The sequence below is a fragment of the Podarcis muralis genome, chromosome 4 (assembly GCF_964188315.1).
Source record: "Podarcis muralis chromosome 4, rPodMur119.hap1.1, whole genome shotgun sequence".
Taxonomy (NCBI): Eukaryota; Metazoa; Chordata; class Lepidosauria; order Squamata; family Lacertidae; genus Podarcis; species Podarcis muralis.
Genome location: NC_135658.1, coordinates 18,463,415 through 18,478,306, shown reverse-complemented (window position 1 = coordinate 18,478,306; position 14,892 = coordinate 18,463,415). Strand labels below are relative to the sequence as shown.

The window sequence follows — 14,892 nt, the reverse complement described above, 5'->3', positions numbered from 1 at the left end:
CATTGGCCGAGGGAAGCTCCGCCTCGCGCCACCTGGCCCCACCTCCTCCGCCCCTTATAGGTTGCCGAGAAGCTCCCCTCTTCTCTCCGCCCCGTTTGCGCGACGGCCCCTCCTCCAACTCGGAGACTGCCCGGAGATGGGGAGCGGGAGAACGCTCGGCCGATTGGCTGGCTGTGGCCGGCGCCTGCGATTGGCCAGCCGGGGGTTGCGGGTAGGCGTGGTCGAGGCGCGGCGATTGGCCGCGGCCGAGGGGTGTGCGCGCGAGGGAGAGCCGCGGTTGGTGGGCGGGGCGGGGATGGCAGCGGCTGTTCCTGAGCGGCTGAAGCCGAAGCGCTTCCAGGGGGGCGGGAGGGGGAAAGAGGAGGAGGAGGAGGGGAGCGGCGAATGGGGGCGGCGGCCGGAGGCGCTGAGCGCTGAGCGCAGGCAGCCGCTGCAGCCAGTCGCCTCCCTCTGCCCCCGCTGGCTCCGGCAACCATGAACAGGGGCGCCGCTTCTTGCCCTTCGTCCGTCCCCGGCGGCAGCGGCCACGGAGAGTGCCGGAGGGTCTGTAGCAACTGCCGGAAAGTGCTGAGGCAGGTGGGTGTACGTCGACCCCCGTCACGTTCCTCACACAAACACACACATACACCCCTCCGCGCGTGCGCGCGGTGCTGTGGAACGTTGGGGAGCAGCGCGCGCGGGGAGCGGGCGGTTGGTGGTGGTGGGGGGGGGGGAGCCCGATCGGAGGAGGCGGCTTCGCTCGGAGCGCTGCCCGAAGGCGCTCGGAGATGCTGCTCGCCGCTCCCCGATTGCGGACCGTTGGGCTGCTGCGCTCGGGCCACGCCCCCTCGACCAACTCTTATAAGGGGGGGGGGGGAGGCGCGCGCCCCGCTGAGGTGAGGGGGGGGCTCTTTCACCTTCGCGTAGGGCTGCTTGTGTATGTATGTGTCAGGGTTATCCCAAAGCATATATAATGAGACCTTATATGCGTGCAAGTGTGAAATCTGGTGCGCCTGTGAGGTACATTGGTAGCTCGTGTTCTCCTCCAGAGTAGACCCACTGAAGTCCCATGGGCATGGCTGACTTGGGTCTCCTGGTTTCAGTGGCTCTACTTGTGAGTAGAACTTGGACAGCGAGGGGTTGCCTGCAACTAACTTCTGGGACCCTCAGAAATGAATGTATCCAGGTTAGCCATGTCCATTAATTTCAGTGGGTCTGCTCTGAGGAGGACTTAGCTGGCATACAACCCAATAGCCCTCCTCAGAGTAGACCCACTGAAGTCCCATGGGCAAGGCCGACTTGGGTCCCTTGGTTTCAGTGGCTCTACTTGTGAGTAGATAGAACTTGGACAACTGACTGTTCCTGCAACTTCTAGGACCCTCAGAAAGGAATGTATCCAGGTTAGCCATGCCCATTAATTTCGGCGGGTCTGCTCTGAGCAGGACTTAATTTGGATGCAACCCTATCTCTAAAGACATATGTATATATCAAGAGAGCAGTTTGTGTGTTTTCCTATCCAGTAGTAAAGTTGTATAAATAGGTATGATTTTCATGGTACAGCGGTGTAAAAATAATAACCATATCCAGCTCGATGTAGACTTAACTGCAGTCCTAACCGTTTTTTGCTCACAAGTAAGTTGTGCTGGTCCCAGTGGGGCTTGCTCACAGGTAAGTGGGGTTGGGACTGCAGCCTTAAGTTAGCCATGCAGTAGCCCCATTGCAGTCCATGGGACAACTGACAGTCCTGTCACCACATTTACTTGGGACTAAGCCCTGTTGAGCTCAATAGGACTTACTTCTAAGTAGATGTGATGTGGTTAGGCTTGTGCTGTTAATTACGACTAAGAAAAGTCCAATCATTTTTAATGAGGGTAAAGCGTGGCTAAATTAGTCTGGAGCCAGCCCATTATTTTTATATTACAAAGTGTATTGGGCTGGCTGCTTTTAAGTGCTAGCTATATTAAGGTTATTTGGTTGTTTTAGAAAGTTTTAAAACTGTGTTCTTTTGTTTATAATGTAAGGTTGTTTATAATTGCATAGTAAAGTAGGATAATACTGTACATATTATATGTATGTATTGTATATTAAAATTGCATAAAATATGCATATTATCATTTTAATACAATGTATGCATAATTTATTATTTGTTCATGTGCTTTTAGTGTGACTTGTTCTTGAAAGGTGCTCAGTGTGGTTACAGTTGGTACTGAACCACTTAAACAAAAGCATAATAATAGCAATTGATAAAATTGTATACAGCCTGGCAACATCAAAAAATAGCCGATCATGTTGTCAGTAAAAGAAAAAGGGGTGGTTTGGTGGTGGATTGGTTTCACATACCATCTAAATGAATATAGTGCAATAGGGTGTGTGTCTTTGTGTTTGTGTATAGAATATGGGTGACATCTGATTTATACAATTGCCCATTGAGTTTTTAACGGTCTCCTCTAAGTATAACAAATTTGCATGTTTACTTGAAAATAAAGCTTCACTGAGATCAGTAGGCCTTACTTCCAGATAAGAAAGTATAGAATTCCAGCCCTGGGGAATGTTGTCTTCTGTTTGTAATCATTGTACTGAAGAAAAAAAAGGTTCAGTGGGATATGTCAGAAAATATTTACCAGTAAATCTCAGAGCTAACCTAATTGCCTTAATTAGGTTATATATAATATGCCTATATATTTCCATTGCTTAGAAGTAAATGATGTGCTAATGCTAAAAACGCAGGTTAATGACTTGCACATTTCTGACATTTACTGTGGGCAGTCCTCCAAAAATCTTAAGAATTGCTAGTAAATGCTAACATTCACTAAGTCTGACACTTACTGTAATAAGTGTATACTTTTCTTTCTCTGTGTGATCCTGTTAAAACAAGTACCTTTAAACAGTATGGTAAAGATAATCACCTTTAAACAGTGTGATCCTGGGTGGGCAGGGCTGAAAGGAAGGGAACTGAAGGCAGTTCATCTACCTCCTGGGTTCTCCTGAGAACAGAGGACGGCTCTTGCTCACCTTTGTCCTTTTCTGTTTCTTCTACATCCCCCAAAACCATTCACCTCCCATGGGAAATAAAGGGAATGAAATTCATTGTTGTATGTGTGCTCCTGGTTTGGAGGTGTGCCAGGGGAATGGGAAGGCGTTGGATCTTTTGGATCCAAGCACACCCTTGGCATGCCCACCCCCTTTTTTGCTCTGCTGAGATTAGTTCTGACAACAATAGAGGAAGGGCAGTGGAAGGTTCCATAGCAATGGCGAGGTGGGATCCAACACTGGATCTCCCTCTCCAAGGTTGAGGAGTTTTCTTTCTGTCCTTATAAAGGGTGCTGCAATGATTCCTATGGCCCCTGGGATATCCTTCCCAGGGTTTCAGTGTCTAGTGAAATCAGTTAAAGGGGCTTGACTTTGGCAGGGTTGTGCTCTCTGTACTTGATGTGGTATGTGTCTGTATGAAATTCTTATTTTGCTGTACCTTTGCCTTCTGTATCACTACTTCACTTAACCACTGGAATTTTAAAAATATGTCTTGTCCCTGAAGTCTCAAGACCTTCAAAAGAATAAGAACAAACACTGTCTAAATTCTATATGTGGTTTGTGCACCTTCTTTCCAAAGGTGAGAGGAAGCTAGAATGTGGCTGAAGCTCAGTGGTAGAGCATCTACTTGTCCCAGGTTCAATCCCAGGTGTCTCCAGGTACTGTTAGGAGAGACTCCTGTCTGGAATTCTAGGGAGCCGCTACTGGTCAGTGTTGTCAAAACTGAGCTAGATGGATCTGACGGTCTGACTCAGCAAAAGGCAGCTTCCTACGCCCCCTCCCTTTTCGTAGCTCCAGGTTGAGCTTCCTCCTGCCACCCAGAAGATGCTCAAAAAAACCCCACTTTAATATCAAGTGCAAGCATGCATGTACTTTAAAGACAAATATTTATATGTAGGTGTTTTCATGTGTTTCTTGTTTCTCTCCTGCTTTTTGCTTAATCTTAATTGAGAGGTCTTGATTTACTTCTAGAAGAAATTCAGGTTTTGGCTGTGGTGTAACTTTGTGGGAGGCTGCAAAACTGATGCGTGACTATTGAGATGATTTCTCCTTGCATTACTGCCCATCAAAATATTTAATGCCTAAGCTTATGATGTTGACTGAGGACTGGAGTACATTGAAGGAGTGGATAATGGTGGTATAGTTGACTGACTCAGTGGTGTATCCTCCTGGATATTGTTATCAGCGCAAAGCCTATGGGATAGTTTGCAGAATAAATATAAATTTTATTTGTGCCGTAGACTTGACAGTCTAACTCAAATTGCTCCCCTCTTTATTTATGACAGCTCTGTCCCTTCTAGTTAAAAAAAAGTGAGGGGGGGGGATCTTGCAATTAAATGACCTAACTTAGTCATACTCATTTTTTCAGTGGGTCTGCTGGGTGTAAAACTTAGCTATCATAGTCCCCCTCCCCTGTTGCCATGGAAATAGGATCTTTGCCCCAAGTAATCATTGAGCCAGACTAGAACCCTTTTTGGGGGTTGGGGGATAGATTGTAACTAGACACATATATCAGACAGACACTGAATATGCTTCATCCTGTAAGATTGCAGCCAATACCAATGATGTCACTAAGCAAACCAGGGTTTTCATTGGTTTCAATGTTGTCAGACTAGAATGCAGAGATTACCCTCCAGCCTTAATGTATGATTGAAGCAGAAACCACCTACCTTCTAACTATTTCTCCCTTTTGTATTGATATTGATTCCTATTGGCTTTGCCTCTGCAACACTAAGCCTCAGTGCTGCATATAATATCTTATTGAAGACATCCTGCAGGAGAGAGAGAAAGAGAGATGGACTACATCTCATCTTCCTTATCTCCACCCACATCTGACACACATTTTTGCAAGGAGCACTGCCCTCTTCATAACCTTGACTTCAGTGTGTGGGTCTGCTATGAGGGTGAAGAAAGAGAAGGGGAAGGAAACTTTTATCTTTTGAACTGTATCCTCTCTGTATATGTAGAGTATGTCAAAATAAATGCCTCCCAACTCTATATAATCTCCCTGCTCTTTTTTATGCTTACACTTTCTGTAGCAGCTATATCTGTATTGTGTGTCTGATTTTAGATTTTGTCTCCATGACAAATCTCTTATTATTAGATCCCCCTCCCCTTTCTGTATATGAACATCATGTCTGTGTGTGTACTCAGAAAATCTGGCTTTCTTGGAAGCTTATTGGGGGTTCCTCAGTAAAATTACTACAGTAATGCCAAGCAAAATTCTCTAGAAGATATCTTGCCCACATCTCCTGTTGAGTGCTGGGTATGTTTCACTGGCAGGGTTTTTCAAACATGGGATTCCCCTTCTAACTGCTCTCTTCCTCCTGCCTTCTACCAGTAGGCATCTCTTTGGTAAGTGAATGAATGGGGGCTCCTTGCACACAGCTACATGCATGCAGTAGACCGGAGCAGTACTCCAACACTGGCATTAGAAGAGGGCATTTCAAGCTTCCTTGTGAATCCAGCCAGCCAGGGTACAAAACAGGAGTGGGAAGAATACCTTTGACTAGAAGCTCCTATGTGCTGCCTGCTTCTCTGCCATATTTAGCAATTGGAGGGCTGCAAGCTAATCCTCTGTTGCTGGGTGTGAAGCATCTTTGGCCCTACTTGCTGCAAGATTACCGGTAGCTCCCTGCCTAGAACTTTGCAGTCCCTCCACCTCAGTGTCTATGTCTCTTCCCTTTTGGGGAGGGAGGACTGTACTATGGCACAGTATGCTTCATACTGGCCAAGTGGGACCCAGCAAGGGGTAGGGGAGAAATTCTGTTTGCATTTCAATGCAAAACTACCTTATTTGTACTTCTCGCACCCCCCAAAATATGAATCCAAATGAAGCTATCCTTCAAAATGTGCACTTTTCTGAATTTTGCAATTCAGTTCTCCAACCAGATAATGTGCACAAAAGCATGTGCATAAAAATGTATATATTGGTGAAAATAACATAAAATATGTTGGGGTGTGTTAGGGAACAAAAGTACAAGCAGAGATGTATATATTAGGAGAAACGCACAATAAAATGCTGACAAATTATTGTGATGACTTTTTTTATTAAGGCGGCTTGGTCAGGATTCCATACATTTCATGTAAGGTCCCAGAATACCAAGTGATGTGTGGAGATTTTGAGATGGATATTATTCAGCAAATTAATTGATGCAGTAAGGGTTACTGGATGACAGAAAAAAGTGGTATGTGAAAGATACGATACCCCAATTCTTTGCAGTTTTAAAATTATGTAATAATGTGCTCAAAAGAGAACCAAATCCTGCTGGTCACATAATATGTTGCTAGAATCATGAATCATTGTCTGTATGTAGGAAGGCTCCCTTGTTAGTGAGAATCTTGATTCCTAGTATGAATTCCTTAAAATGCAGTTTTTTAAAAAAATGGTGTATGGATGCTGTTCAGATGTAATAAGTAATATAAACATGGCTGGTTTTGCCTGTATACTTTGCAGAAAGTAATATTTCTAGAGTGAACTCCTACTTTACCTGGGAAGTTGTGTGTTTGGGGTGATGAATGAGTATATTTTCATCCTTGGATCCCTTTTTTAAAGGAATAGTTTAACTATTTTGTACTGTTGAGGAGATTTCTGATTTACTGAGATGTGAGTAAGTAAATTCCTATGACAACACCTCTCTGATGTTTGATATCTGTGTCATTTACATTCTGTTTAAAAAGATCAATATTTATAGGCTGCCTTTCAGGTGTTAAATCCCCCCCCCAAGCTACCCACAACATATTAAAAGCATAAAATTCATAATGTGATTATAAACTGTGAAACCACACAATCCGTAAAACACTAAAACAATTAAAAATATTATAGCAACAGCAATAAACAGTATCAGTATAAAAAAAAAAGTGGCACAGCATAAAGAGTTTTAAAAGAACAACAGCTGTGAAATACAAAACAGCTAAAATAGCAAGTGAAAGCATTTTGCAACAAAAAAGTCTTCAGGCTGTTTTACAAGCCATCAACACAGGGGCCATATGAATATGCCTAGGGAACGGGTTCTGTAAACATGGGACCAGCCTCTGAATCAGTGGTGCAGTTAGCATCCTGAGAATATCGTTCTTCTCTTTCTTGAGGTGTGGTTCCTAGCCCTCATGGCTGTGAATAAGAGGTTGAAAATAAGCTGACTGTGTTTGGAAAATAAGCCAAGAATTGAATAGAGGCCAATTGGCTACCTATTACTCCCCCTCCCACTTTTCTGTGTGTATCCAAACTGAATGATGCCTCCTCCCTTCTACGTGCCTTGCTTCTGCAGTCTTCGTTACCACTGTATGAGTAGTCAACAACATGTTCCTTTGCCTAAAAGGGGGGGGGGAGTATTTGAAAACCTTCAAAGCCAATGCAATCGGGCAAATTAGGTTAGTTTCCTTATTTTGATTGGGGGGGGGGGGAGAAATGGAGGCTGACTAATGATTTGGGCGCAGGTCACGCAGAGCTACTTTGCCTTACCCTCTTGTCGCAAAGTTATCCATGCATTTCTTGTCACAGTTTATTTTATTACACAGTTTATTTTATTACATTTTTATCATGCTTTCTACCCCCGAGGGAGATTTGGATTGGCCCTAAATGCATATAAAATTCATAAAAAGATGAAAAAAGAGTTTAATATAAATGCCAGAATCTTAGCAGGAGCGTTAATAATGCTAGTCTTTTTGGCATTAAATAATAAAATAATTTAAATGGTTTTCAGAAGGCAGATGAAGACCTTTCTTCATAGGAAAGCTCTTCTGAGAAGAAATGTGCCATACCTTAGAAGGCCCTGCTCCCAGTGGATACTGGCCTTACTTCAGATGGAAGTGTTTCCTGGAACAGGACCAAAGTGACTGAAGAATGGGAAGGGGTCAATATGGGGGAAAGCGTTCCCTGAACTAGTTTTAGGCTTAGGCCATTTAGTTTTAAGTGAAAGAGCCAGCAATAGCTAGAAAACATGGTTTTTAAAAAAATTTCTTAAGACTGTACCTCAGTGAAGATGAGGCTGCCGCTGAAGACAGCAGTTGCATGTTGAATTTCCCACCACCTTCCATAATTACAGCTAATTCAATTCTCCATGTGTGCTGACATCCTTATGAAGAAGTGGGTTGCATTGCCCCTGCCAGTAATGGCAAGTGATTTGGAGGGGGGTGGGTTAAAACACTTCGTAATAATTGGGACACATGGCTAGTGGGTTGAAGGGATCTGGTCCTGGCTTGTTAAATGACATTAAACCAGATTTCCCTGGTTCAGTCAGAATGCGGAATAATGCAAACCATAAACTAAACTCCAAAGTGATGTACAAGGAGAGGGGAGGACTTTTAGATAGGCATTTGACTGCAACGCTTGTTCACCACATCAAAACCTTGGTTTATGGAGCCCCAAGCCGAACCAGACACATCTGCCACTATTTCTAACAATACTAGCTATCCAGCAAGCCACCCTTCAGGAATATTCTGATTGGTTTGCCTCCACTCTGTACATCTGATTAACTGAGTTGCCTCTTGTTTGTCCAGCGCAAATGAATTAAAACTGCTGAGCTGGGCAGATCTTGGAGCAACTAAGGCAAATGTGCTGTGTATGTGTATGTTTGGCAGCCTCTTTCTAATTATATCTTTGTACCAGGATTTTTTCTTGTAAATGTGAAGAAAGCATGTAAGTCATTGCGCTCAAATATTTGCACTCTTTGTCCCAAAGCTGTTTTTCTTTTTCTTTTTTTCTTGCTCTGTGGGTCAGGCCAAGTGCCAATCAAAGTTGTTTTTCAAGCCATGCAGTGAAATTATAGAACAGCTCTGCCCCCCCCCCCCCTGCTGTCTTCCAAAGAAGGGTTTGGCTTTTGGAGAACTGGTGTGGGGGAGGGCTGGGTAGGATAATACACACTTAAAAAAAAAAGTTGACTGTCTGTAGGCTTATAAAAATGTGTTTTGTGCTAACAAATGTGTATGTTTGGTACGTGCATTTATTTATCCCTCTCCTCCCCCTCTTCTAAGCTCTTGGATCATATTATACATCATACTTGATGTTTCTTGCTGCTTTCTAATCTGTGAGAAGTTTCATGGATTTGAGAAGCACAGAGCAATACCATTCGATTTAACTGTTGCATTTCTGGGCCAGGTGTTCCTGTTGGGTGAGTTCTCCCCATCACTCTAGAGAAGCCTTGCTCAGCCTTGTGTCCCCAGGTGTCGTTGGACTACAACTCCCAGCTTCCTTAGCTAGCATGGCCACTGGTCAAGGATGATGGGAGTTGAGAAAGGCTGCTCCAGAGTATTGTGGTTCATATTAGTTCTGCCCCATCCCCAAACATGGGTTTTGCAAGAGGGTGGAAATAAGCTGTGAGCCAGGGAAAGTCTTGCATACTAGCTAGATGGTCTTATGAAGGCCCACCCTTATTATAGCCCTGTCCCAAGCTGTAGTTTGGGAAATACAGTGCTGCATTAATTTGCAGGGTTGTTCTACAGATCACAGAGTTAATGGGAACAAAGTGATCTCAAAACTCCCAAGGCAATATATGTTTTCTAAACAGTGGTGTTACTTTATGTGATCAAACCCGTCCTGGTATATTGTCATCTATTTTTGTGGGCATTTCTAAGTCACGTCCACAACATGTATTAAAGCACATAGCGTTCCCCAAATAACCATGGGAACTGTGGTTTGTTAAGGGTGCTGGGAATTGTAGGCCTGTGGGGATAAACTGCAGTTTCCAGGATTCTTTGGGGAAAGCTGTGACTGTTAAAGGGGTATGAATGCACTTTCATACTGGTTTATAAATGTCACGGTTCCAGATTGAAGACTCCTTGGATGTGGAGTGCTGTGAAGTGTTGAGGCTATTCTTAGCACAGAATTCCCAGAACCTTCACAAAAGCCATAATTCCTCAGGGATCTTTCTGGGAAGTCTTTTTTTGTGAAATTGGTTCTAAACTGCTTTAAGATGTGAAGTATAGATCTGGTGGTCCTGTTTGTCAGACTTGGCTGGAAGCCCTGAGTATGTTTGCTTAAGAGTAAACCTCATTAAACTCAGTAGGATTGGCTTCTGTGTAAACATGCATAAGGTAGGTTTGCACGTATTGGCCAACTTTAGAGTTGCATAGTGAGAGCTTGCCTTTCATGTTTCATTTCTCAGCTTCTCACTAAGTAACCTGCAGGCCATATTGGTCTTTCTGAAGTCTCTGCATCTTTGTCACTCCCTAAGCCATCAGTCCAGTCTGGGCTGTCAAAGTTTTCTTGGGATGCACTGAAGAGCTAGAAAAATCATACATGTATGAATTGGGCAGTAACAGCTAGTGTGAGCATCAGTTGCAGGGAGCGACCGTTTTAGGCACGTCCGATATGTGTGTGACCTTGCTGAACCTGAAAGTGACCCAAAAATGTCACAGAAAGGGGCGGAACAGGATGTTTGCTGGCATTTTCAATTGTGTTTCAAATATACATGGTACTTTGGAATGTTAAAGGTAAAGGGACCCCTGACTGTTAGGTCCAGTTGTGGCCGACTTTGGGGTTGCGGCGCTCATCTTGCTTTATTGGCCAAGGGAGCCGGCGTACAGCTTCTGGGTCATGTGGCCAGCATGACGAAGCCGCTTCTGGCGAACTAGAGCAGCGCATGGAAACACCGTTTACCTTCCCGCCGGAGCAGTACCTATTTATCTACTAGCACTTTGACGTGCTTTTGAACTGCTAGGTTGGCAGGAGCAGGGACCGAGCAACGGGCGCTCACCCCGTTGCGGGGATTCGAACCGCCGTTTGGAATGTAACCCCTGTGTAAATTGGGAGTTGTCTCTACATACAAGTTCCATGCCCCATCCCTGCACATAGAAGGGTTAAAGTAATCTCCCATTGGGTGATGCATTGTGAGTTCAGGTTCCCATGGGGAACTTGATCCCACAGCTGATCCCTGCAGAAAGCAGCTATGTCAGCCGTATGCTTGGGAGCTGAGAAGTGCTGACCACAGGGCTTGCAAAGCACTTTGCACAGTGCTTCCCAAATTCCCGACAATCAGCTGGTTGCCAGGCGTTTGGGAGTTGCTGAGCAAGGCCAGTGCTCAGAGCTTCTGAAGTGCTGGGCGTAGGACTGTCAAACCCCCTTGCTATGTGGTTCACAATGTTGTCAGGAGTTTGGGAAGCACTGCTCAAGGGGACTTTGCCAGGTAGGTGAGGCATCACGTGATTGATGCGTGGGTTGTCCCACCCACCTGTCAGAGTTGACCCTCAGGAGTGGCCAGAAAGGTTCCTCTTCCCTGATCTGAGGAAATCACACACGCACGAACGGGGTGCTAGCAACTAGTGTGAATATGGCTTGATTCACAACTCACATGCCATTGTAAGCCAAATTATGGTTTATTGGGGTCGTGTTGGCAAGTGGCTTCCAGAGAGGTTGCTTTGCTCCTCTGTTTTTACTCAGCATGTCATGATAGTAAAGAGGACTGGGGAGGAGGTGGCTAAGGGCTTCTCAGCAGGAGCCGGCGTGTTCACACGGTTCCAGGAAGCCAGAATTTGGCCTGGTTCACATGCCACTGTAAGCTAATCAGTTGCAGGGGAGAGTGGCAATCTCCAGAACAGCGAGTCAGGAGTCAAGCTGAAGTTAATCTATGGGGGTTGAGCACTAAGGGCAATTCCCAGCATTGCTGTTGGGAGGGGTGGTAGTGCAAAAGAGGGAGTACCTCAGAGAAGAGGTACTTCATAATACTTGGGTATAGAGTCACTGTTGTGGTCTTTAACAAGTACAGTCGTACCTCCGCTTACGTATCTCCCCGGTTACGTAAACTTTGGGATATGTAAGCAGCAAACCCCAAAGTATATTTCCAGGTTTTTGCCGCTTGTGTGCGCGCAGAAGCGGTCTCTCCAATTTTGAAAAGCTGAGGATGTGGCCGTACCTCTGGAACGGATCCTGTTCATAACTGGAGGTACCACTGTAGAAGCTTTACCACTCACCTAGCTTAGCCACATGGGCTAGGATGGGGATTAGTGTTGAATATACAGTGGTACCTCGGGTTACAGACGTTTCAGGTTACAGACACTTCAGGTTACAGAGTCCGCTAACCCAGAAATAGTACCTCGGGTTAAGAACTTTGCTTCAGGATGAGAACAGAAATTGCGCGGCGGCAGCGGGAGGCCCCATTAGCTAAAGTGGTACCTCAGGTTAAGAACAGTTTCAGGTTAAGAACGGACCTCCGGAACAAATTAAGTTCTTAACCCGAGGTACTACTGTATAGATTGTATGTGACTAGGGTTCCTAACTAAAGAGTGCAATACCAAATCAGAGAACGCCTGCAGATAACTTTTTGTGGCATTAAAGACCAACCCAAAAATTTATTGCTCGGAAGCAAATCTCACTGAAATATTTAGAAATTCTGAGTAAATATGCTTCAGATTGCTCAGTGCTGTATGTCCTGGTGGTGTTATTGTTCTGAGCTGGGATTTGATGCCAGGTTTCAACAATTGTCTTTTTTGGTGACCCTGAGCAAGTTGCTGTTGCATTTGTTTTCCAACTGCAAAGTATCAGTAATTGTGACCTGCCTCACAGGGTTATTGTGAGCATAAAGGAGGTGATGACATATTTGTACCCACCCAGTGCCTTGGGGATAAGGCATGCTATAAATCTAATTAGTGAAATATGTTTATTTGCTCCAGAAAAGTAGGTTATAGAGAGTGGGACAAAGATGGGGTGACATGCAAGTTCTAATAAACTGGTGTCTTACTCCTGTCCAAAATTAAATTAATTTTATTTAGATACTTTATTGCCTTAATATAATTTGTACAGCACCTAGCACACCATCTGTACTGTGCTTTAGTAATAGCAACAATAGGAGTGTCTCCACATATAATTTTAGCAGTAGTTTGCTTCTAATTCAGATGATGCTTTGACTTTCCCAGGGACTATTTATGGATTGCTACGCAAATTACTGCTGTTCATGCAAACCATTGGAGGCTTATGATTGCAGGTTGGATTGCAGTGTGCAATGTCTTTTTAGTTACCACATTCCAGGTGACACAATTTGTATAATATGGAAATCCTGTACTAATTATGCAAAGATGTGCTGAATTGGCATCCTGATTTCCATGGTTTCAATATGCAATTCTTCTATAGTTCTGCCAACTTCCAGAAGTAGGGATGGCTGTTTTATACATTACCTGGCTTTGCCTCTGACCATACTCTCTACCAGAAGCCATAGCCAATCCTGGCTGTCTCTAATCATGTGTGTTGGATACATGTTTTCAGCTGCTGGTTTGTCACATTCACACTTTATGGTTGCATCTGCTGGCATGAGACTTAAGTTTACCCAGGTGTGTACCTTAAGCATGTGTGAACAGGATGAAAGAGAGATGAGATTGTGGAAGGATTTCTTTTTTAATCTTTGTTGCTGCTGGGAAGAGGGGATTCTTGAGGCCTTGCCTGCTCTACTTTAATGGCACATCAATGTTTGCTGAAGGTGTTGGTTGGTTCAGTTTTTGCCCCTATTTTTTTTTTACTTTCCAACAGTCCAGAGTCCCCCACCATCCACCCCAGTCTCTTCTTGGGCATTGAGTCTAGCTGAGTATCTCCTCAACAAGCTTTGTTGAAGCAGTAGGGTGGGCTAACAGACTGTTCAGTGTCTGGTGAAAACTGATAGGCTTTTGCAATATTCATAGTGGTGGGAGATCGACACTTGATCTCAATCTCATATAATCTTCTTAGGCACACACCCAAACCTGCCTTGAGCGCAATCTAGGAAAGCTTATTTTCAGTTACCAAGGACCTGGCAATTACAAATACAGTGGTACCTCGGGTTAAGTACTTAATTCGTTCCAGAGATCCGTTCTTAACCTGAAATTGTTCTTAACCTGAAGCACCACTTTAGCTAATGGGGCCTCCTGCTGCCGCTGCACCGCCGGAGCACAATTTCTGTTCTCATCCTGAAGCAAAGTTCTTAACCCGAGGTAATATTTCTGGGTTAGCAGAGTCTGTAACCTGAAGCGTATGTAACCTGAAGCATATGTAACCCGAGATACCACTGTACTGCTTAAGTAGCATGGTGGGCAGAAACACTGGCATCTCTGTTTTTTCATCATGAGGCCTTTTGAATGGTTGATCAAGAAAGATAAGACATTCCATAAGGATTAACTGATTGAATTTGCCTGTTCAGAGTAGGCTGTGTTTAGGATGGGGAATTAAGAATGCTGCCAAATATTTTACTGTTTGGCCACCACCTCTGTCATCAAGGGATTACATGATATACTTTGTTTTAAATGTGCCAGGAATTCAAAGTGCTGCTGAAATCTAATGAAAGCTTAAATAATTAAGTGTTCACCACTAACTTTATTGGTTGTCTTCATGCCGCACACCTGATAAAACACCTATGGCTTCTTTGACGGGAAAGTTAGTTGTGAAAGCTTCTAAGATGCTTTTTAAAAAGATATTAAAATAGACCCATGTGCATAGATATATCCTTGAATTGATATGTACATGACATTAACTGATAGGGTTTCAGCGAAACTGAGGAACTTCCTGGTTCAAGCAAAATAATGTGTTCTTACTGATAACCCATGGAGTGCTCTGCCAGAAAATATAGTTGTGACCAATGGTGCAAATGCAAGATTTCAGGTCTTCTCAATGTATTTATTGGAAAATTGGCAGCATTTGCATCCTCCCCCTATTAATGCACCTGGGACTGCCCACTTTTTGAGACACGGTCCTAGCAAGATGAACAGCTGATTGGACTCAGTTGGACATTGCTGAAAGCATCAATCTGGTAGAACAACAGCATAGAGAATTACATAGTTGATAAAGTACTGTCTCCAAATAGTGTATTATCCTCATGCCCATAGTGAGCCACTTTGAGACTCAGATGTGATGAAAAGTGCGATACAGTCTACCTTTTTAAAATAAAAATAAAAATTCATGACACCAGGCAGCTGCTATTATAAACT

The 14,892-nt window shown here is 44.1% G+C and overlaps 1 protein-coding gene across 1 annotated transcript in view; it reads left to right on the top strand.

Annotated features, from left to right (window-relative positions):
• Positions 1-367: 367 nt before the first annotated feature.
• Positions 368-14,892, top strand: part of SESN3 (sestrin 3) — a 65,493-nt gene continuing 50,968 nt past the window's right edge. The window contains exon 1 of the mRNA XM_028726113.2: positions 368-576. Coding sequence (XP_028581946.2) covers positions 475-576 — 102 coding nt within the window. The 5' untranslated portion in view covers positions 368-474. The remainder of the gene's footprint in view (positions 577-14,892) is intronic.